At 40.6% G+C, this 23560-nt stretch overlaps 1 protein-coding gene across 1 annotated transcript in view; it reads left to right on the top strand.

The window, feature by feature from the left end:
- The window catches only part of LOC148840962 (ADAMTS-like protein 1), a 209111-nt gene that overhangs the window by 181889 nt on the left and 3662 nt on the right, over positions 1–23560 (top strand). The window contains exons 15-27 of the mRNA XM_088910463.1: positions 806–1089; positions 2096–2225; positions 2734–2944; positions 5617–5796; positions 6768–6921; positions 8189–9269; positions 9497–9624; positions 10225–10359; positions 11104–11316; positions 13578–13701; positions 20612–20819; positions 22264–22373; positions 23306–23526. Of these exons, the coding sequence (XP_088766589.1) occupies positions 806–1089; positions 2096–2225; positions 2734–2944; positions 5617–5796; positions 6768–6921; positions 8189–9269; positions 9497–9624; positions 10225–10359; positions 11104–11316; positions 13578–13701; positions 20612–20819; positions 22264–22373; positions 23306–23526 (3179 nt within the window). The remainder of the gene's footprint in view (positions 1–805; positions 1090–2095; positions 2226–2733; positions 2945–5616; positions 5797–6767; positions 6922–8188; positions 9270–9496; positions 9625–10224; positions 10360–11103; positions 11317–13577; positions 13702–20611; positions 20820–22263; positions 22374–23305; positions 23527–23560) is intronic.

Here is a 23560-nt window from a genome sequence, read left to right as displayed (position 1 = left end):
TACTTATATAATGTTAACATTTTTAAAATCTTGCCATTTCTATTGCACTTAAGCTTTTTATGTCTTTGATGTCTTTTTTAAGCAAACATATAGTTGATTTCTCAGATTAAACATAACGTAATACATGCTATTTCTGAATCTCTGTATATTTACTACTACTAAAATGTTGGGTATGCTTGTGGGAAAACATGGTCTTTTCTGGTAAGACTGGAAAATGTAAAGACTAATGTTTTTATTATAAAGTATTTTCACTTAAATTGTTCTGTAAATAGATGCAAATATGTCTAATAAATTTGGATCTATTTAGATAAGATATGGCTAATATCTTATCATATGTACAAGTTAATAGGATGCCTAAGTTTAATGAGGAGCAGACTAAACAATGTCTTGGAGGAAAACTGAGTTCTAGTTCTAGTTATAACAACAGACAAGGTGTCAATAGATACAGCATTCCTGTTCAAAAACAGAAATGCCGATCACCTTGAAATTCATTTTACCATAGTTTGCAACAATCTGATTTTTAAGATGTTTGATGGAATTAGCTCCCCTTCCTTGTCTTAAAAGCTAGAAGAAAAACAGTGAGGAGTTACCCAGATGCTTTCTGTTTGTTTGTGCTTGTGAAAAGTGTTGTATTTATCATCTTATAAACATTTCAAAGGATTAATACCAACAGCTGGTTCTTGCTAGCTGGTGAAAGACCAAGCGTGTTCTACTGTTATGTGGAAAAGTCGGCCCAGGCTAGCTTTTTAATGCGTTTGCTGTGCCACTTGACAGCTGTGAACTGTGTTTGTGTGTTTGTGTCTAGGTTCATCCCAGAGGCCTGGTCCCCTTGCAGCAGGACGTGTGGCGCAGGGACGCAGAGGCGGGTAGTCCGCTGTCAGGTCTTGCTGTCTTTCTCCCAGACAGTGGCCGATCTACCCGACGACGAATGTGATGGCCCCAAACCCCCAGAGATGCAGCCCTGCTACCGGAGACCCTGCGGGAATGACGAGGAAGAAGAGGAAGGAGCCTTCCATCTTGTGGAGCAAGAAGAGCTTCACGACTGGGAGTATGAGGGCTTCACCGAATGCTCAGAGTCCTGCGGGGGAGGTGATGTGTAGCTGATGCCCATATTTGTGTTGAACATAGAGGAGATGGAAAATATGAAACTAATACATGTCAGAATCACATGAAAACAAATCAACTGCTTGTTTTTGCAGACCTAAAAACACATTTGTGGACACAAGCTCTGACGTAAAGTACTGTGCAGATAATGAAAAGATGAATAATTTTGGTGTTCAAATGATTACAAACTGTGCAGCTCTGTATTGTTTTGAAAATAATTTGCACATTTGTAGTTCCACTAAGAGTATGGCAGCTTTTGTCCACAGATATAGTTTTCACTGCTTGATCTGACAGATTCTTGCATAAAATGAGGTCATTTGTAACCCAAATCTTCTTACAGATAGAAAATTCTGAAAAATCTTTGGCGTTATTATTAGTTCAGTTTGTAGCTTTTCTTTGCTTACTAGTTGCACCTGAACACGGGATGCAGACTGTTTTTATAGACTGTGTTTTTATAGCTAGATGGACAGTAAAAGGTTTAATATTTTTAACTGCTGCCATTACCTATCACTTCCACCAGCACGCGCTGGGAAACAATGGTTTCAAATTCACGAAACCTTCATGAGTTCCACAGCTGATGAGGGAAATAATATAATATTTTGGAACAGGCCAGAGAAAAGAAATGAATTAATACAAAGGAGCAGAATTTTTGATGTGCTCCTTTTGGTTACCGTTCACTACACTGGAATAGCAGTATACAAAGTGAGCCTTACAGCCATTCCATCTCAGCGTCACAGAGAAAGGGACAATTTAGTCTCATTTTTTTATGTTTCTTTCCAAACCCTTCTTTCTGTATTTTTCTAATATTTCCCCTGTCTAGGAATGATGTAGCAAGTAATATGACTACTGAGAAATAATTTATCATTTGAACAGCTTTGCATCAGCACTTGGTTGCCGTACAGAATCATAGTTTTTTGTCAGGCATTTTCTGTTAGTTTTCCCCTTGCACACTCCCAGCAGTATGGAAGGTGTTCTGTTGTCCTTGGTGCAGGGCTGCAGGAGGCAGTGGTGATCTGCCTGAATAAACAGACCCGAGAAGTGACGCAGGAGAACATGTGTGTGAGTCACCGGCGGCCCCCTCAGCTCCTCAAGACCTGCAAAACAGAGCCCTGCCCTCCCAGGTGACCACATCATAATTCCCTCAAAGAAACAAAATCTAAAGATGTATACAGGCCGCGAATATGAAGGATTCATTAAGGAGGTTAGCGTTCCACTGTTATTGTTCCTACATAACCAAGGGCCTCAGAATCTGTGTGTCATTTATTAAGCATTAAATGAGACTGGTGTTGAATCTCAGACTTTGTATTTACATGATCTGTTTGGTTTCAACCCCTAATGAGAAGGCTGGGCTCAGTTATTTCTCTTTCTAATCTATTTAACATTTACCTAGGCCTCCCGTTTAATAAAAAATGTCATGCTGAGATTTGGATTTTCCTCTTCTGTGTGGCCATTCTATACAGATGTTTTGGTTTCCGTAAGCATCATAAGCACAGGATTCACGGGGAGGGACTGTAGTTTTTTTCTCAGCTTCCAGTCGGGATGCCTGTCCTGACACTGACTTTGGTTGATCCATCAGCAGTGACTATTGACGCCCCTACATATTTCACTATGGTTTCCTGTGCCCCTCAGGTGGGAGACGGGGGCCTGGAGCTCCTGTTCTGCTTCCTGCGGAGTGGGGCTGAGGACCCGCGGCGTGGCCTGCAAGCACCTGCTTTCCAGGGAGAACAATGAAACTGTCATTGTGAGCGATGACAAATGTCGGCTGCTGAAACCCACTCCAGTGCAAGCCTGTAACCGCTTTGACTGCCCTCCAAGCTGGGAGACCCAGGACTGGGAGCAGGTACGTTTTTGAAAGTTTTGTGATAATATGCTTGGAAGTTGACATAACACCAAACTTACTATGCCCTAGGTGAGAGTGTTAGTAGGTACTTACACTTTGTAGGTAGCAGCGTGACCCAGTATGGGTTCTTGTCCATTCCAAAATGAAACATAACGAGTGTAACTGTTCCTTCACATTGGAGGCATCACAGATTTCAGCAGGACACATTCTTGACCCTCACTTACAGGAACTGTTGCATTCTTGCAAAGTGTTATATACGTGTGTGTTAGACCTTGATTAGCCAGAAGTTCTTACATTTTCACTATATATATATATCAATCTGACAAATGTTTGTGTCCAAAATTCACCAGACTTTGTGTCAGTAGGCATTTCATTTCCAGGGAACACTTGAAGTTACAATTGCTTTGCTGTTGGGAAAAGAACTAGGGGATGTTAACACTGTGCATTATAAACTGATGATCGGCATAAGTATATTTATTTAGAACAGTTTATTTTGTTTTTAATATAAATAACAATAATACAATGGTTCCATTTACAATCGACCTTGTTTTTCATTATTTAAATGCATTCTAGTTGCTGAATGTGTCCAACATTATTTGGCCTTACTGACAGATATGTTTCAATGTGTGTGGGCTCCAGTTTTGTGGCCTCTGTGAGAGACAAAATAATGATTGAGAAATCATGTGTATTCAAGTCAGGGACTGTCAAAGAATGCATACAGACAGGACTTTGTGGTGGGTTTGTGGCTATAAATCTGCAGTGAATAATGATGTCTACACAACCTCTTTGTCCTGGGCAAGTAGTGTTGTGTATATAAAACATGCTTTGTCAAGAATATAAACTATGAAGAGAAACATAAGCATGACATATTTTATGAATAATGGGGTGATTTTTACAAGATTGTTAAAAGCTCATTTATAAAAAATGTCATTAATTTTAAGTACACATTTATTGCGTCCAATACAGATTTTACAGTGTATTGAAAATTTAAATACAGTTTTAGAAATGCTAAAATTGTAGCTGAATATAGGCAAAGTAGTGCAACTATATTTGTAATTACAGTGCCTTGCAAAAGTATTCACCCCCCTTGGACTTTTTCCACATTTTACTGTGTTACAACATGGAACCATGGTGTATTTAACTGAATAGCTTTGCCACTCATCAACACAAAGTACCCTATAATGTCAAAGTGAAAATAAATTCCAGATGTTTTACTAAATTAAAAATAAAAAACAGAAAATAATTTAATGCATAAGTATAAGTATCAATTTTGGTCTCATCAGACCATAGAATCTTCCTCCAAATTGTTGAGTCTCTCACATGCCTTTGGGCAAACTCCAGCCGAGATGTGATATGAGTTTTCAACATAGGCTTTCTTCAAAGGCCAGATTTATGACGTGTGTGAGCTATTGTTGTCTCATGCACAGCTTATCCCATCTCTGTCATGGAGGACTGTAACTCCTTTAGAGTTGCTGTAGGCCTCTTGGTGACCTCCCTTACTATGGTTTTTCTTGCCTGGACACTCAGTTTTAGAGGATGGACAGTTATGGGCAGATTCATAGTTGTTCCATATTTTCTCATCCTTTTAATGATGGACTTCACTGTGCTTTGAGGTATAGTCAATGCCTTGGAAATGTTCTTATATCCTTACCCTGACTGATATTTTTCAAGAACCTTGTCTCGGATCTGCTTGGAATGTTCCTTGGTCTTCATGGTGTAGTGTTTCCTTGGAAATGCACTAAGTGGGGAAGCTCCCAGCCACAGGTGTATTTATTCTGAAATCATGTGAAACACCTCAACTGCACACAGGTGGACTCCAGTCAAGTAATGATGTGGCTTGGAGAAGAGATTTGGTTACTTCAGAGGTAATTTAGGTGTGTCAAAGCAAGGGGCAAAACAAAAAACATTTTCTGTGTTTTATTTTTAATTAATTTAGTAAAATGTCTGGATTTTTTTTTTCAATTTGACATTATAGAGTACTTTTTGTTGATGAGTGGCAAAAAATCAATATGGCTTATCTACATAAAATAGATTACATTAACATTAACTCCTTACTTCTGTTGAATTTGGTGGGATTTGGGTTGATTTAATTTAAAATACTAATGAAACAAAAATGAGTCAGAGTTACATGTATATTAATAACTTTGAAATTGTGAGTTAGCATGCTATTTTACAATTTATATACAGTTTGGAATCTCCAATGATTAACTATCTCAGCTTACCTCCACAATCCGTATTATGTAAAAGGAGAATGAAGACTTGCACAAGTATTCCTCCAACACACTCACTTGTCATGGCCATTTTCCATTTCACATGTTGTGGATTCCACAGTACTTTACCACACAGTTAGCACCTTTTGGAGGATACATTTTTGCTGAAAACACCGCTTGGCAAATTCCAGAGCCTTGTGTTGCAGGGAAGTTGATGAAACATTGCCTAATTCATGTAACCAAAACACAAGCGGTATTCAGATAGCTGAGTTCCCACCCCTCTGGGAATTCCAATCACATTATTGAGGCTCGACCAGTCATGCCTGGAATGAAGTCAACGCCTGGATCAGCCTGAATTCCAAGCTATTTGGGAGTCTCTCAGATAGGCCTTCTAATCCAAATCAGAATTGTTCATCCTCTGTACTGGTCGAGCTCGTTGTTTGTGTGTGTTTGACCCTGCAGTGTTCCCGTAGCTGTGGAGGAGGCATACAGAAGAGGGTGGTTCTCTGTAAACAGCGTCTTGCCGATGGCAGTGTGTTGGAGCTGCCGGACACCTTCTGCCCATCTCCAAGCCCTCCAGCCCAGCAGGCCTGTGAGAAGAGCGAGTGTCCAGCCAAGTGGGCCTCCATTGAGTGGTCACAGGTGTGTTCATATTGGTTTCAGTTTCCCAGCAGTCCTTTTCAGACATGAGGAGAAAGGGGGGAAACATAAGACCGTAAGAAATGTTACAAGTTAGAGGAGTTAAATTAGTTGGTAGCTAGCTGTCTTAATGATCTAAATTCATAGATCCTATCCAGCCATTTCTTAAAAGAAGCCAGGGTATTAAATTTTACAACATGGCTAGGTTAGGGTAACATGTTCTGGAGACCCACAACCTTTTTGTGTAAAAAATGTCCCCTGTTCTGATTTTTAAACGCCTTCCTTGAAGTTTCTATATGTTAATCTAGGTTTAAAAGTGGAGGAGTATTAAACACATAGTTGAATACACATATGAAGCTCTCTCTTGAAAAAAAAAAGAAGGAGCCTGCTGGCTTAAGTGTCACAATGATACCTACTGAATATCTGAATATAATATTCTGCAGTATTTTCAAGTTCTAACTTGGCTCTTATGCTGAATTTGCACTTTTTATTAAGATGTGCAGTGTTACTGTAGGTCTGCCAGACAGCAGGGAACAGCACAATGGGGAGTACAGACTGTCTTAAATACACAGAATGTATGGTGAGGTTCCAGCCCCAATTACACATTGGACACAATATACAAATATGTAATAGCTGTCATTCTAAAACAGCTTAGTTACATCAATAGTTACATCAACTCAGATGCACATTGACCAACTAGAACAACACAAAGACGACATTGAACCGCTTGTGCTCCCATCATGCCTGTACGCTAACCACGTCCACTGGAACCCAGGCTATGGTCCCATCTGCTACTGTACCTCCAAGGGCCAATTGCCATTGTAATATACTGTAATAACAGCTTAAGTGTGTATATCCAAAAGATAACACTCATGCAGTGTTGTAAATCTTTAGTGAAAATATTAGCATGGGTTAAAATAATATCAGCTTATTAATGCTGCTCCACGTTTCTGAAAAAATATTTATGTTGTCAGTGCTCCGCTACCTGTGGGGAAGCGACTCAGACACTAGTGGTGATGTGCAGGAAGCTGAATGAAAACAGTGAATATGTCAACCTCAACTCCTCGGCCTGTTCCTCTCTGCCACAGCCCTTGACTCTGAGATCCTGTTCTCTGGGACCGTGTGGAAGTAAGAGTTTGCTTTGAACCGGCTCAGATTTTACACCAGCCTCATGCCACTGATTCTGCTGTACGAAACATCTGTGCTGATAAAACCAGCCTTTCTGCCCAATGGAACTAAAATTTCTACTGTCATTTTCTTTTTCTTATTATTTTTTTCCACCTTAGTCTTGTTATATTCCATAGGAAATTGTTTCAAGACAGGATGTCTGCACTACAAGCACAGAAATAATAAAAAAAACAAAACTGCTACATTCTAGTTTACATGCTTATAACCACTTTAATCCTTCTTCTTGCGTTCAAGACTAGATGGGGTTTGGTTCTTCAGTATCTAGCAGTATCTGCTAGATACTCCAGGCGGCCTCCTGTCAGCTGATTCTGGTTTGCCGTGTTTCCGCTCCTATTCCACACTCTGGCGAATACGGGGCCCTCTGTTGCTGCACCCCAATACCCCGTAACACTGTCTCAAAATAACCAGGGACTCAGCCACACTGGGTGCTTTTAAAACTACTCTGAAAATTACATTTAGGCTAATCACTTCCATCACAATGCAGTTCTGAACAAAGTTTGTAAAGGCTTGTGGCTATAAGCATGTGTGTTTTACTTCCTGTATCGTAAATTCAGTCTGCGTTAAAAATACTGAATTCATGCTCATATTTTTGCCATATGTGCCATAAATATGAAAATTATATAGTGTTTGAAAACTCCAAAGAACATTGTATAAATTAGTTGAATTTGAAGCTTTGAATTCACATTACGATTAAAATATTTATATTTTAACTTGTGACTTTTAAGTAAATAAAATGTATTCCTTTTTGTCATACATTTTGTTTCTTTGCCAATTTAACCCACCTTAGTTTAAACCTGGTCTTTCAACTGAAAGGGATCAGTGTTTTTCCCACATTTCCAACTCCCAATTCATTTTTACTTTGCAAAATATTTCTTAATTTAAATGAAACCTAAATAAGCCATTGGTCAGTTTTAACATGTAGGCATGAAAACTGATTTAATTAAAGCTTTTTACATTAAACACATATGAAAGTGGGCTCGTACTGTATTGCCCAGTATTGTTGTAAGCATGAGACTTGTTGATAATTAAGAATTCTGATTGATTGGTTGGTTGATTGGATTGAATGATTGACTACTCAATCATTACATAACAGAAACCTTGATCTTAATTTGACTAAATAACATACTTTGCCACTAAATCCTCTCTCATAATCGTACTCAGTCAATTTCCAGACTAACAAGTGTCCCTCTTTCTAATCTCATTCCAGGGTCTGCCAAGCCTGCAGGTACTAAGCTCAGTCCACATATCCTGGCTCAGAGGAAGGTATACGTTCAGTGGAGAACAGAGAAAAAGTTACAGTTTGTTGTCGGAGGATATGCCTATCTGAAGCCAAAAACCTCAGTGGTCATCCGCTGTCCTGTCAGACGGTTTCACAGGGGTCTGTTAAGATGGCAGAAGGATGGAAAGCCACTTGCTGGTTTGTCCCACATCACAGTCACACCGTTTGGATACCTTAAAATCCAGCACCTCAAGACGTCTGATGCTGGGATCTATACCTGTGTGGCAGGCCAAGCGCAGGAAAGTTTTGTTGTTAAGATCATCGGCTCCAAACATAAGCTCACTGCTCCAGAGAGCAGTCTGTGGTTAACAGCTACGGGCAAAGCTCTTCGAGAACCTTTCCTCTTGCAAGATAAGGTGCAGGACCCGAGGGTTAAACTCAGCCTGTATGATGACATTGTCCTCCGACTCTTAGAGCTGAAAGCTCCTTCAAAGGAGAATCAATACTCCGGAGAGCTGCTCAATTCATCGGAGAAAAACGTTTCATTTTTGGAGGAGGACCACAGTCTGGAGACCTCTGTTCCTCTGACTCTTGTGACTGAGCAGTGGAAACTGGATGAAATCATCAGAAACCTGTCTTTCCAGCCAGAAGAGCTCAGGAGTTCCTTTGGCGACAAGCTCATTATGCAGCTGCTGGGGGAACTCGCCAAGAACAAAGGGGAAAGCAATGAATCCACTTTGCAGTATCCTGAAAGGGGTGAGCTGACCTCTCTGGAATCAACCACCCATAAACTTAATCCTGCGTTTCACAAGGTCTCAGTCAACACAGACGTGCTCAGGTCTCAGGGATCTACTGGAACACCCAAAGAACAGCCCAGAGCCCCTTGGATCATGCAGAAAGCATTGCAGAAAAACCCTGCCTCCTCCTCAGAGGTCATTGTCCACATTGGCCTTCCAGTCCTGCTGCACAGGTGGACCAACAAGCTGGAGCTCAGATGTGAGGCTGCAGGCAGCCCCGAGCCAGCTGTCAGCTGGTCTAAGAATGGAGTAGAGCTCCATTACAGCAGCAGGTCAGGAATATTTCTGTCTCCAATACCAAGATTACTAATTTCCTGTGTTTGCTGAAATAATGAACTCATTTTGTGACTTCTCTTCTGGCTTTGCAGCTGTAGAGGCTGTTGAAAAGGGTTTACAAAGGGTGACACTATTTACCCAGCCTCTAGGACTGTTTAATTTGAAGTTCAGTCATGAATCACAACTTACAATTAAGTGTTTTGTTTTGCTTTTGTTATGGCAGAGTAGAAAAGATGCCAGATGGCACCCTGAAGATTCTGGCACCAAGCGAGGCTGATGCGGGACTCTACACTTGCACTGCCAGGAACAGCATCGGCTCTGCTTCCCTGTCCTCTGATGTGCAGCTTGCAGGTTCGAGCACTATGATTAACTCCTGTGATTCATTCTTCTCCCGAATGGTCATCACAAGTGCAGGGTTTCCTACATACTGTACTTTTGTTTGAAAAACAGACTCCCTTCCAAATCCCTCTTTCTTTTTACATCTCAGACTTCACTCAGGATTTTGTGTGCCTGGTGTTTCCTGGGCGAATGCCTTTGCATTCTCACTCACTCACACTACTGGGACGTTTCTCCACTAAGTCAACCCTGGAATGTCTTCACTAAGTCAACGTTTCATTCGCATATACAGTAATAAATGCATATCTTACAAAATTGCAAGGAAAAGTGAATTCTATCTGATTTACTTTTCCTCACCTTCGCGTATAATACAAGATCACCTCCGCAATCTTGCCCTTACCAGGCTGAAGCAGAAGGCCTGCGAAGACCCCCTCAGCTGGTCCTCTGCTTCTCTCCAGAGAGAAGTACTGATCAGTGACTGCGGTGAACGCAGGAACTTCGCTATTATAGTGACAGCACTCTGTTATGCTGTTATAGCATTATATCATCAAAATATTCTCTGTGAAGTTAGAGAATCGCTTTTAGCCACTGTTTTTCACTTGCCATCCCTTCCAGCTCCTCCACAGGCTGCTCCAGAACTTGCAGATTGGGCAGCTCTGGTTTCAACAGCAGAGCCAGGCATCCAAACGCTCCTCATCGCTGGCAATAACACCAGAGCGTCCCTAACAGTGGGATCTCACATTCTCATTGGTTTGTGTTCCTGTTTTCCCTCATTCCACTCCACATTTATCTTCTGAATCTTGATGTTTCTGAATACCTACAGCAATTCTGAAGTAATGCTAAAACCACTATTACTTCTTATTGAAAAGGGCCTTTCATAAAAAGCAGAACTAATAGCATGCCAGTAATACACAAATTCAAAGTGAAAAAAATGACAAATAGAGTAAGTGCACCCAATAAAACCAAGAGTTAAACCAGATTATGTATTAAAAGCTTTACTGAACAGAAGGGTCTTTAAGTGAGTTTTAAAAATATTTACAGGCGCAGGGTCTCTAATGGACCTGGGCAGTGAGTTCCACAGACATGGTACTGCACAAGTGAAGGATGTATCTACTGTGTACAACCTGGTCTTCAGCAGACTTAAGAGGACTTGCATCAGAACTTCTCAAATGGCAGATCTGGGTCTACTGTAAATGTATTTAAAACCTTTTAAGACAAGGAACACCTTATATATAAGTAGTAAATGCTTTATTAAGGGAGATGATGAAGATGATGATGAATATGCCCAATGCTGGTCTAAACAGCATAGTATAGAATTGCATCAACTTACCATCAACAGGCCAAATTAAGTTCTGATTCACAAACCGTAGACAAAAACCTGCATGTCGATTGAGAAACACAGCAACAGTTGCGATTTTCTGAAGACTTCGTGTTTTTATTCTAAGCTGTTGGTGTAATGACCGCTGATACTGTATTTTGGTGTCTTCCATTCAGGATGCCCAGTGAAAGGTCGTCCCAGACCACAGGTCTCCTGGTTTCACAACAGGCAGCCACTGGCTAAGGAACTGGGGATTTCTTATCAGCTTCTGGCAGAGAACCACGTCTTACAGATCTCGCGCATCACAAAGAATCTAGAAGGGGAAGTGAGCTGTCTCTCGGAAAATGAAGCAGGAACCCTACGGCAGAGCGCAGCCTTAGACATACAAGGCAAGTATCCTTGCTAAGGCTGATGAGTATCACAGCTCCTGAAAATCCCAAATTGTTTTTCAGTATTATTCCACAAATACTTTTGTGATTTCTTTACAAACACCACAAATGTGCTCCTAAAGTTACCATGCAAAATTTCATGTTCAAAAAAATTATTAATCTGTATTATTGAAGATAAAAATGAAATCATGCAGGAGTGTTATGAGGAAAAAGCTAACTTTCCCTTCCAGTGTTATTTGCCTCCCGGTGTTATTTTAATTGTTTGTACTAGTAGACAGCCCACACCAGCCTTTTAGTATTCATCTGCAAATTTTACAAACAAAAAAGAGAATGCACACCCATAGTTAATTAAGTGCATTGGGTATTGGGTAATGAAGATCAATCAGAATCATTTAAAAGATGGATTCACGCTTTGAACACCATGACAATTAATTGAATGCCATCGGCATTTTAGCACAAAAAAGGTCTTCATCAGGTCTTACATATTAAACTCAAGAAGGGTCTTATGTCATGTTATTATGTTGATAAGTTGCTGAAAACACAAGTTCATTTTCCAAATGTTTAACGGTATTCATTTGCTTCACCTGAAAACTGTTCATTAGTGAAAAAATATAATAGATTAAATAAAAAATGTGCTCGAAGCCAGTGGAGCAAATCACTGTACAAGCCGTGTCCCAATTTCTGCTTATCTTAAATTTCTAACAGCTGTGTTTTGTATAAACCACAAACTCCATTAGTCACAGCCCAGTAGCAAAGAAAGCAAAGTGTCACAGCTATCAGCCCTGGATGTAATAGATGCAAAACGTGTCTCAGTACTTGTGTGAAACACAAAAAGTGGCACAGTACAGTATTTCAAAGTGAATAAATCATATTTACATTTGCACAAATAATTTCTCTGCAGTGGGTCAGCAGAATTGGAGCAATTGAAGGAACAAGTAAAGGAACAAGTAAAGGTTTATTCCATGCTGAAAAGAGAAGAAAAGATACACAATGTTTCGGCTCTGGAGTCTTCTTTGGGAGACATTTATTGTAGGTTAGCACAAGCAAAATGTGACATTGTGATATTTACTCACTTCTGGGTAAAAGTCTAGGTTTACATGTTTTGAAATTTAAATATTTTTAAGCATGACTTCTGAAAGCAATGTCTAATGTATTCGTAGATTTGTAACTTCTAATTCTTTCTTACTATTGTTCAGTAAAAAAACTTTTAATTTATTTTTATTAATAGTTTGCTAGTTTTATGGTTGGTTTTGCTCTTCAAAATGCAGATGCCCACCCCCTCACCCCCCTTTCTCCATATTACAGTATAAGTATACAGTCTTTTAACAGTGAAATGTTCACAATTCTGGCAGAATCCTTCCAAAACATGTCAGGGCGGCACGCAGGATTTGCATTATACACTGCTGTGATTGTTGCCATGGATCTTGAAAGATACCGACACAATCAGGTTTGCCTCCAAAAATTCTTGTTTCCCATTTGTGGCTATATGAACTTTAATGCCCTGACACCAAAGCATGTCAAGAACTTTTGAGATGTCCTGTTTTCAACAGAAGAAGGGCATACAGGACTTAGACAGGGCAGGTATCCTATACTTGTGCAACTCCAGCACAGGATTAAAGATTCTGCCAATGAATTTTGCCAATCTAGGGATCATTATGGTATCATTATGTACTGTTTGATTAAATGTTTAATGGACAAGAGCAGCAGTTGTCCTCTACCTTTTCTCTACTATAGCTGCCATGCTGTATGCTCTTATGAAGGAAATAAATGGGGTGGCTCTGTGGCTAAGGATCTGTGCCTGTGGCTTTAAGGTGGCCAGTTCATATCCCAAAGCCGGCAGAAGAATCCTACTCTGTTGGGCGCCTGAGCTTAACATAACCCTAACTGCTCTAGGGGTGCCGTATAAATGGCTGACCCTGTGCTCTGACCCCAAGCTTCTCTCCCTGTCTGTGTGTCTCATGGAGAGCAAGCTGGGGTATGCGAAAAGACAAATTCCTAATGCAAGAAATTGTATATGGCCAATAAAGTGATCTTAATCTTAACGAAAATGGTCACTTTTTCCCAGATCCTTACATATTATGACTCCATCAAACTCCATCGTATGCCTGCTGTTGTGTTGTGTTCATGTCTCATATCGATTTAAAGCAGCACATGTCTTAAAGTGACACTTGTGATTAAGGAAGACTCGTGACTGGTCATTAGCAATGCACCTAGTGGAGAGGTGTAACCTGATATCATTTTCTGACCCCTGTGAATCCAAGGTGTTATGTCTGCTGGGCAAAGATGTCTCCTGGATGGAGTGATGAGCAACAACTCCCAGTGCATGGATAAGACTAATTCTTCACTGACGACAGAGTCCTGTAATGGGCACCATTGTTCTCCCAGGTAGGATTCTAAGAATATGTGCTTTGATTCATGAAGCCTGTGAATTCTGCAGATTGTGTCAGTATGTATAATCTAGAGTGTATATATAATAAATCCATGCTGAAACATTTAAAATATCTTATTAAAAACTATATGACATCTTTCTAATATGTTAATCATCCACTGATTAGCTGAAAGCACCTTTTTTATGGTACTGGATGCAGCAAACCAGAGCTCTTCTTATAAGTGCAGACTCTGGGCAAAACTATCAAGGATAGCACACCAGTGCATCACAGTGCATACAGACACACTCACGATTCAGAGCCCTCAGTTAACCAAGCCAGCCAGCGTGTCTTTAAGGTTTGCACGGTGCCCAGAGAAAACCGACAAAGACACAGGGAGGAAAACTTCACAGGACCAGAATATTTCTTTACTATTCAGTCAAGAATGTACACATTGAGACTGAATAGATTCTGAAAAGGGCCTCTGAATGAAATCAATCCAAGTTCACATACGTTATAAGGTTATAATTATTTTGGGGAAACTGCTATTCCTCTGGGACAATTACTGGTGTATTTTAATCTAATATAATTCTATTCAATTTAGTTTCAGACCAAATTTAATTCAGATTTTCTTTCAAACAACTATATATGTCATAGCATTTAAGTCTGTAGTCCACAGTTTTCTGGTCAGAGTCCTGGTAAAATCCAAGGGTGGGCAAGATAGCTGTGGATTGGCAGGCTTGTAGCTGGTTCAGATGTCCTCTTCTTGCCATGTGAGAGCAAACTCTGTGGTGCTATAGAGCTTATGGCAGGGAGCAATGTTTATTATGAACAGACGGTATCATCCTGAGGGGCAAAAAAAAAGAAGAAAAACAATTCAAAATGTAGAAAACTTTACTTATTATTGTCATTTTGATAGTAGAAGTGCTGATCTCATCTGATCTCAAAAGGTAACCAATGTTGGGCTTGTCATTATGAGGGTGGAAATAGATCTCCAAGGAAAATCAGGCTGCTGTTAGAAATATGAGTTGACCAGTAAGTGGCATTCCTCCTTCTGGACCACAATTTCCAAATAAATGCCTCAGTATGGTGACAGAGCAATGTGCAACAGGAGATGCCATCCTTCTGATTCAATGTCAAACCAAAGTTTAACACAACTATTTGGCCATTAAAGATCCTATAGTATTGTTTTTAAGGTTAGAGGTGTTAACTCCTGTGTCCTGGCTAACTTCCATTGTGAAGTACCTGAATGGGAGACTTCCTGGGAAAGCTAAGGCTGCTGCTGGAAGAGGTGTTAGTGGGGCCAGTAGGGAGCGCTCACCCCGTGGTCTCTGTGGGCCCTAATGCTCAGTATAGCAATGGGGACACTATAGTGTAAAAAGGTACCGTCCTTCGGATGAGATGTAAAACCGAGGTCCTGACTCTCTGTGGTCATTAACAATCCCAGGGCATTTCTCCAAAACAGTGGGGGTGTTACCCTGGCGCCATGGCCAAATTTCCCCCTGGTCTTTACCAATCATGGCCTCCTAATAATCCCTATCTACAAAGTGGCTTCATCACTCTGTTCTCCTCCCCACTGATAGCTGGTGTGTGGTGAGCGTACTGGAGCACTATGGCTGCCGTCGCATCATCCAGGTGGATGCTGCACATTGATGGTCGTGGAGGAAAATACCCATTACCAGTAAAGTGCATTGAGTAGAGTGTCCAGAAAAGAGCTATATCTAAGGTCTAAGGAATATCTAAGCCTAAGGAATTTTTATTATTAAGTTACTCAGGCTGGCCTACATAAAGTCAACCCTTAAATCAGTACTGTTGTGTAGTGGAGCTTTTGGTGCATAAAGGCTGCTGCAAAGGCTGCCTTTGGAACATATCTTAGCCAGATACTGTATGTTGGCAGGATGGTGCAATCTGGCCATGTACTGTGCAGGTAGGGTATACAGTACTTCTACTGCCCTTATTATCTTCTGTGATCCTTCAGCACCACTGAGTGGTTTCTGCTACAGTTACATCTTACTTTCCGTCTTGAATATAATAGTAAATATAAAAATAGTCAAGTATTTTATTTTTCATTTTGAAAAACAGAACTTCAGATTCATTTTTAAGACATTAAAGGATTACAAAGTGATGTACACTATTTAACTGATCATGACAGTATGCTCTTATCTGTATTTCTGTGTATTCTTTGGGACAGTCTGGAAATGTACAGTAAATTATAATCATACAGTTTCTGCATGCAGTTCTGTTTTTGTGTATTTTTTAACAATTTGAAAAACATTTTCAAAAGCTCCATTTAAAAATGTTCTCTTCATCAGTGCTATCATATATTTTAGGCATGCTTAGTTGCTTCAGTAAATTTAGTCTCACTACATCAGAAATAAGTTTTGTTTTCAGATCCCTCTAAATATTTTTTATTTAAAAAGACGATATCTGGCTTGTCTTTTAATTTTCAAATTTTCTTATCTTAATATTACTCTTAGTTAATGATACAATTACAGTATTTTTTGTATTAAGTACAAAACAATATACTTTGTATAAATTAGCTACTGTTGCTGACCTCTATAGGCTAAGGAGCTGAACTGCAATTGAGCAAAATTAACTGAGCAATACATTAATTTCCTTTCCGTCGATGTTGCTAATGCCATAATGTTTAGGTGAACATGTGAACATGTTTAGGTGAACATGTTTAGGTGAACTCTATTATATTATTCTTATAATTGGCGATAATCTGCAAGACTAAATGCTTTGATCCTAACATGACCAAAACAAGAAAAGGTTATTCACAAATACTGGAAAATAACAATTTTAAAGTACATATTCTGAGCACTCTTTCATACTTACTTTATTGTCCCAGCTGGAAATCTGCTTTGAATTCAGGTAAAAGACAACATAACATAATACATTTAACACAACACCCCATTAACAAATAAGAGACGTACATGTATGATGAGAAAGAAATATATACTGCTGCGGCCCACTATGCCTTCCTCTAAATCTTTTTCTAGATCTCTTTGTCGTTCCTTCTCCTCCTCCCCAGGCTACTTGCCCCCCTCTCTCACTAAACCAGCATTCGGTCTCTTCACAGCGATCTGTTCCAAGACCAGGCTATCTAACCACCTCCTATTCCTTTACTGGTGTCTTTGTTAAAATGCAAATAAAATATACAGTCACTTGTCGAAATTAAGCAGGTTAATAACTGTAGAAATAAAACATGACTTAGTTCTGTTGCATTTGAAAGATGACATAGTTCCATTGCATTTGAATTTAGGTTGTCTAAATTGATGCCCAGATGGTAGGAGGTCAATTTCTGTGCAAGGAGTGGTCATGACAGTCAATAATCACATTGGAAGTTCAAGTGGGTTCAAGTTCAAGTTCAAGTTACCCACTTGAACTTCTTCAACCCACTTCTGCAGCATCCCACTATGCCTTCTGCTTAGTCTTTTTCTAGATCTCTTCGTTACTCCTTCTCCTCCTCCCTGAGCTACTTGCTACTCCCACCTCCTCTCCACTCCCAGCTTTTGTTCTCCCTTGCTTTGTCAACTGCTGGTTTACCTTTCTCTCTCCTATCTCTTGGCTCCACAGCCGAAACACTGTTTCTTTTCTTCTCTTTTCAACATGGAATAAACCTTTACTTGTTCTGAGTGATTATATTGACCTATATAATAGGTCACCTCACACACTATTTTGTTTTTGTCGTAGAAGACTGAAAGCCGTAGTTGTACACCAATCATTTTGCTGGCTAACTATGCAGAATGTATAGGATTGGAGATAGCACAGGAGACCTAGTGGAATAACAAAGCTGCTGTGATATAAACCAATTTACACTCAATCTTTATGATCTGTTGGTCAAAAAGTCTAAGATCCAACCTACAGTATTAAAATCTAGATTAAAATTTGTGGGTGATCTCTCCACTAATAAGTGTGATTGAATGGTGTTGAAGGCTGATGAAACATCTATAAATAAAAGCCTGGCATATGTCTTGGAACTTTCTATATATGAATATAAATGATTCAATAATGTGAGGGTAGCATCTTCAACTCCTCTTTTAGCCCCGTAGGCAAATTATGCATGCCTTTTAACACTTTAAAAAGGTAAGTGTGACTGGTCAGAAATCATTTAATGTCTTGAGGGATTTGTGTTTTGCAACTGGTGTGATTGTTGTTTCCAAATTTTGGGTACTGTCCTCTGATTCAGAGATATTTTGACAATAAAATGAAATATAGACTGAGCTGCTCAGCACATGTACCTGCCCACTGCTGTTATCGGGTCCAGTACTTCTCCTGGCTTTTGTTTTCTTGAAACAAATTCACCCTTGATGGAGGCAGTGAGCTTCTCTTTGAGTTCCCTGATTTTTCCACTAAAGTCATGCTTCTCAATCTTAGGTAAAAACCTTTGTCCTACTCTCCCACCATAGTTTTCATTCCACTTCATGCAGTTCTCAAATTATAAGAACTAAATTTGCCTTTGAATTTTAAATTAAATCTGAATTTTGCCTTTCTAAATTCCGCTCCATCTTCAAATCTGATTTCTGTATCAACAGACTCATACCCCTGTTGAGAATTAATTAACTAGAGGCACCATAGGCTTTTCAGCGATTTCTTTACCCAAGACATAATTAATTAAATAAACTTAAACAGGTTTGGTAGGAATCACTGTTTCTTAACAGAAAGATATATAACTACGACAGAAATCTGACTCTGGCCTGGAGTCACTTCTCCTAACTTGGCTTTCTAACACTCTTAGAATCTTATAATTTTGTAATCCATGACACTGGGAGAAATACACTTTGTGTGTGTCTCCTTCAGTGTTCATTTGTGGAAGTAGCTATTTTCGTCACAATTAAACTCATCTCAAACCTTCACTGGACTGCGCTGTGACTCTTTGCTTTCCTACACTACAAACCACGTCTGTGAGATCATCTGAATTATCAGAAGATTCTAAAAAGGCAGTTCGGTCCCTGCAATCAAAACAGCCCCACAGGCACTGTGTGCTTTCGATTGCTCGAACCCGGACTTGCTGTGCTTGAGCTTTCTCCCTCTTTCTCCCGTGCTATAGGCTGGCATTAAAAGCAGAGGGTTGTGTTCAAATGAGCTAAGTGGAGGTTTCACAGTACCCTGGTACGCCTTTTTGGTGAACAGATCTATTGGTACACATTGGGCAGTCAACATATAGATAGAAATTGTACAAAGGCTTCCTTTGGTTTCAGCGGTTAAAATCACCATTTGCTTTAGGATGAATGTACGCAACGGTTATGAAAGTCTGCAGGAATTCTCTGTGTAGGTAATAACATTGACAGCAACTCAATATTAGGCAGACAGAGCCTCTCTTGCACCGTGATATATACAGTACAAACACCTCCCTCCTGTGTTCCTCTTGTTGCTGTTCTGTCTCGGTCCAGCCTGAAGGAGGCGCCAAAACTTCAATGGCCAAGTCCAAATCCGTGTCTGTGAGCCATGTCTCTGGAAAGGCCAGGAGACCAGCATCCCTGTATTCATGGAGACTGTTGACATTTGCTTGTAGCTCATCAGCCTTGCTCCTAAGAGAATGAACATTACTCATGTGGCTGTTGTGATTTATTGAGGAGCTGGCTGGTGTTTTTTGCACAGTAGCAACACTACTTCTCTTTAGAAACAGAAATAGCATTTCCTGTGCCTCAGAGATGAAAAAGTCCACACAGGGAATGGAAAAAATGTTTCAAGAAAAGGTCTTGTGGGTTTTGCCCATGGTGCAAGAAAAGAAACACTGTAATGGAGGTTTTAGTAGAAATAGTTTTTCTGACATGCCGTACACTTAAGGGACATATAAAAGTATATGTATCCAAAGAAATAGTTTATTATTGCAGTGTCATGGGCTTTGTAAAGAGTGCAATGAATAATTGGAAGCATTTCCTCTTTGAGAATGAGTCATTGCTTTCAGCTGCTTTTCAGAAATTATCCCTTTAACATCTGTTTTCTTAACGCTTTCTCAGTTATAACTGTGGGTGAAGTTAGAGCTCTTGGGTCCTGGGTTCAATACCTTCTGTGTGGAGTTTGTATGATCTCTTCTGTGTTTACATGTGTATTTCCTGGCTGCTTTGGTATCTTCCCAGAGACATACAACTTTTATGTTACAGGTTTAGCTGCCTACTGTACTTTCTTCCCCCAGAATTAACTCCCTGGACCAAACACAATGTTCTGTTTCAGTGCTGGTTAATGATAGCTCTTCTTTTCTTGTGGCAGATTTGGAAATGTTCGATTTACTGTATTCTGAATGATGAGAATGATAGCTCCATTTTTGCCACTGCCTAGATTTAATTAAATTGATTTATGTATGAATCTTCGCTGCTACTGCTGCTATCCTATCATGGTAGTAATGCTGTTAGATCAATTGCAGTAACAGGTTTTAACATGGTATAAGACACAAATGAGTGGAGTGCTCACAATTTACTTTGATACCCAATGATATTCCATTAAAGGATAATTTTATCTGATGGACAGCATTTGTTCGTTGATCTTTGTGGGTTAAAAAAAGGAAATGGATGTTTCAGAGGGGCAACTACTGGTGTACCAGTGGGTAGTATTGCTGCCTCGCAGCACTGGGCTCCTGGGTTGAATTTCTGGGGTGCTATCTGTGTGGAGTTTGTATGTTCTCTGCATGTCTGTGTGGTTTTTGCCACAATCCCAAGTGCTGGTATGCTGGTAGGTTAATTGACTTCTTGAAATACTTGGCCATAGTGTGAGTGTGTGCATGTTTGGGTCTGTGTCAGTCCTGCGATGGATTGGCGTCCCGTCCAGGGTGCACCCTGCCCTGCACCCGCTGTTTGCCTGGAAAGGCTCTGGTTCCCCCGGGACGCTGACCCGAATGAAGCGGATCGAAAATGGGTGGATGGGTATTTTACAGACCCTGTGGTGTTGGTAACAAGCGGCACGTTTGTCTGTCTCCTCTGTGGCAGGTGGCTGGTATCACCCTGGTCCCTGTGTTCCAGGAGCTGCGGGGGTGGTCTTCAGAACCGCACAGTGTCGTGCCACAGGGATACCGCTGATGGCACCTCCACTCCCCTGGCTGACAGCAGCTGTTCTGAGGCAGGCCTGAGGCCTCCAGATTCACAGTCTTGCAACACGCTGCTCTGCGTGTGCTGGGCAACCTCTGCCTGGACACAGGTAAGACCTTGCAAGAGAGAGCAAGTTCTGTAGTCTGATGAGCAAAGCCTGCCATGTTAGTTTCACTGTTTATCTAGACTGATACAGTCTAGATGTGCAAATATGTCTTGCTGAAGTTATAGAAATTAAAATACTAGCCTCTCAGAGGTTTCGAGGGAATGTGTAACTCTAATGCATTTTTAGAACCAGGGAACGCAAATGTAGACTACAAAGAAGTGCATTTAAAACTTATAATAATAATAATAATAATTGCTTACACTTATATAGCGCTTTTCTGGACACTCCACTCAAAGCGCTTTACAGGTAATGGGGACTCCTCTCCACCACCACCAATGAACAGGTACCCACCAATCAGAATAGTTCTTGCTAAATGTAACCTAGTAAAGAACTGCATATTATCACATATTTGTCGCTAATTTGATCTTAGTTAAGTTCTAATCCTTTCCTCGGGTTATGCTTCAGTTATTTGCTTTCTCCTTTATTCAGTCTTCTGTCTCTTCCAGTCAGACCGAAATATTTAAGGGTGTTAAGGCCAGTTTAGGAGACTATATCAGCAAAGACAGGTTTTAAAACGTGTTCCTCTTTCTTACAGTAGAAGTTCATGTTCTGTGCAGCTGTATATTTCATGTCACTGAGAGGTTGAATAACGAATACTTCTTCCCATAGTACTTCCTGACTTTGGAATGGTGATGTTCCTTTACTATATTTTATTTTCCACAGATGAAACAACCTCACATCTTCATGTTAATGATATCTATGTTTTACTGTAAGCATTGGTCAGTATTACACACTTCTGCACAATGAACACCAATAATATAAGTTTTGGATGAGTTGTGGAGGGGAGCCTCCTGAGTAGCTCAGCTAGTGAACTAGTAAAAACTAGTAATCTGGTAAAAGTCATGTGAACACAGATTGAGCTACAGACTGGCGCCTGGTGGGTGACTCTGCTGCACCATGGGAAATGAGAGATTTCTGCACTTTTGGTCTTTTTTCCAAAGGCAAAGCACCTCAAGTATAACTCCAAGCCTGGGTAATGGCACCTCTCACTGTGATTGCCAAAGCAGTGGCATGCAATTCACCATTTTGTCTAGCATCTATGTTTGAAGTATTTTATTAAATCCAGATTTTTTTATTTGATTTGATTAAATCCAGACCCAAGTTTTTCATTTGCACCTCAAAAAAATCTGACTTAATCATTTCCTGTTGCTCTTAGACACAGATTACTGTTTGGCATGGTAGGAGGGTGGAGGGCAGACCAGTAGTTTTTTGTGGGGGTGGTGAAATTAGCTTTGGAAATCCCAGCAGGTGTTCAGGCAGGATGCAGTCAGACGTATTGGAAATTTATTGGAAAACCTATTGGAGGAAAATCCCGATGATACACACCTTCCAGGAGAGGTCTGCCCTGGTGAGATTGCGACATATGACATATCTCTCTGCTGCACAGTGTCAAGGACAGTGTGTTGGACTGAGACTGGCGACACAGAACAGACACGTCTTCTGCCAGGACAAGAATGGCACTGGGCTTCCTCTGAATGAATGTGATGGACTTCCAAGGCAAGGCTGGAACTTATAATATATTGAATCTTTCAGCTAATTTACAGGCTAGATGCAGAACACCTGATCAGTGCCATAGCCTCTGTACCACAGTTTTTTATGTGTTGTTCTCCAAAGTTCTTGGCCAATTTTTAAAAGTGTCAGTGTGATGTCATCCCCTGTCATTTTACTTCTGCTAAGTTTGTATTACCTCACTGAACCAAACAATGAAAACATTTTGGTGCTCCTGATTTGGTGAAACGTTTTGCAGGACAAGTCTTATAATGTTAAAATTTTCAAGAAGGGTTTATTTGTCAGATCTCTTTTGTCTTGGGTGACATTTTAGTTACCAATCACATTCATGCAGATTATTTTTGTTACAAATACACTTCGGTGTGATAGTCACACGTCTTTCTCCATAGTCTGTAGAGAATGTTACTGCTGTATTACCCAACAATATATTCACTACAGTAACTGGCGTTAACAGTGCAAATTTCTTACAATCATAACTCTTGACTATGTATATTTTATATACCTATATACCTATGAGGTATACCTTATATACCTATGAGGTATTTTGGCAACAGGAGTTCAATGAGATTTGTCCCTGTGAGTTGACCGTTAACTGAAGATACTGAACCTCACATTTTCTAAATCATTGTCATTCCTGATGTAATTTACCAAAAGCTACATATACCATGAGTAAACCTCTGCTCTAGCAATCATTATATGCCTCCCTCCTCCACCCCAGCTCCTCCTTGGGGGAGTCGATCTACTCCTCCCTACGTCCAAGGGCAGGCCCTCAGCCAGGCGGATTAAGTCGAATCTCGCCGTACCTAAATTCTCAGCAGACAGCCTCCGACACATGTCATTCCTGAGTGTCGTTACTCCTCGTGAATGGGACGCAGGCGTGTTTTCTGACGTTGCCGTGTCGCCATGTGTGGTATCCCCAGGCCCGCTGCGTCTCGACACTGCCCCCTGGAGGCCTGCGCGGTGCAGTGGCGAGCGCGCTCCTGGACCCAGTGCACCGCCACCTGTGGGAGCCATGGTTTCCAGTCCCGCCACGTGACGTGCGTCCACCTGCGCAGTGGCAAGCCCGCCAGAGAGCTGCAGTGCTCCTGGAGGCCGAGGCCGGCCAGCTGGCAGCGCTGCAACATCCTTCCCTGCGCCAAGAGTGAGTCCTGCTCTCCAGCGTTCTGCAGCTTCCA

This window comes from Atractosteus spatula, chromosome 1, assembly GCF_055471065.1.
Source record: "Atractosteus spatula isolate fAtrSpa1 chromosome 1, fAtrSpa1.hap1, whole genome shotgun sequence".
Classification (NCBI taxonomy): Eukaryota; Metazoa; Chordata; class Actinopteri; order Semionotiformes; family Lepisosteidae; genus Atractosteus; species Atractosteus spatula.
This window is presented reverse-complemented; position numbering and strand designations above follow the sequence as displayed.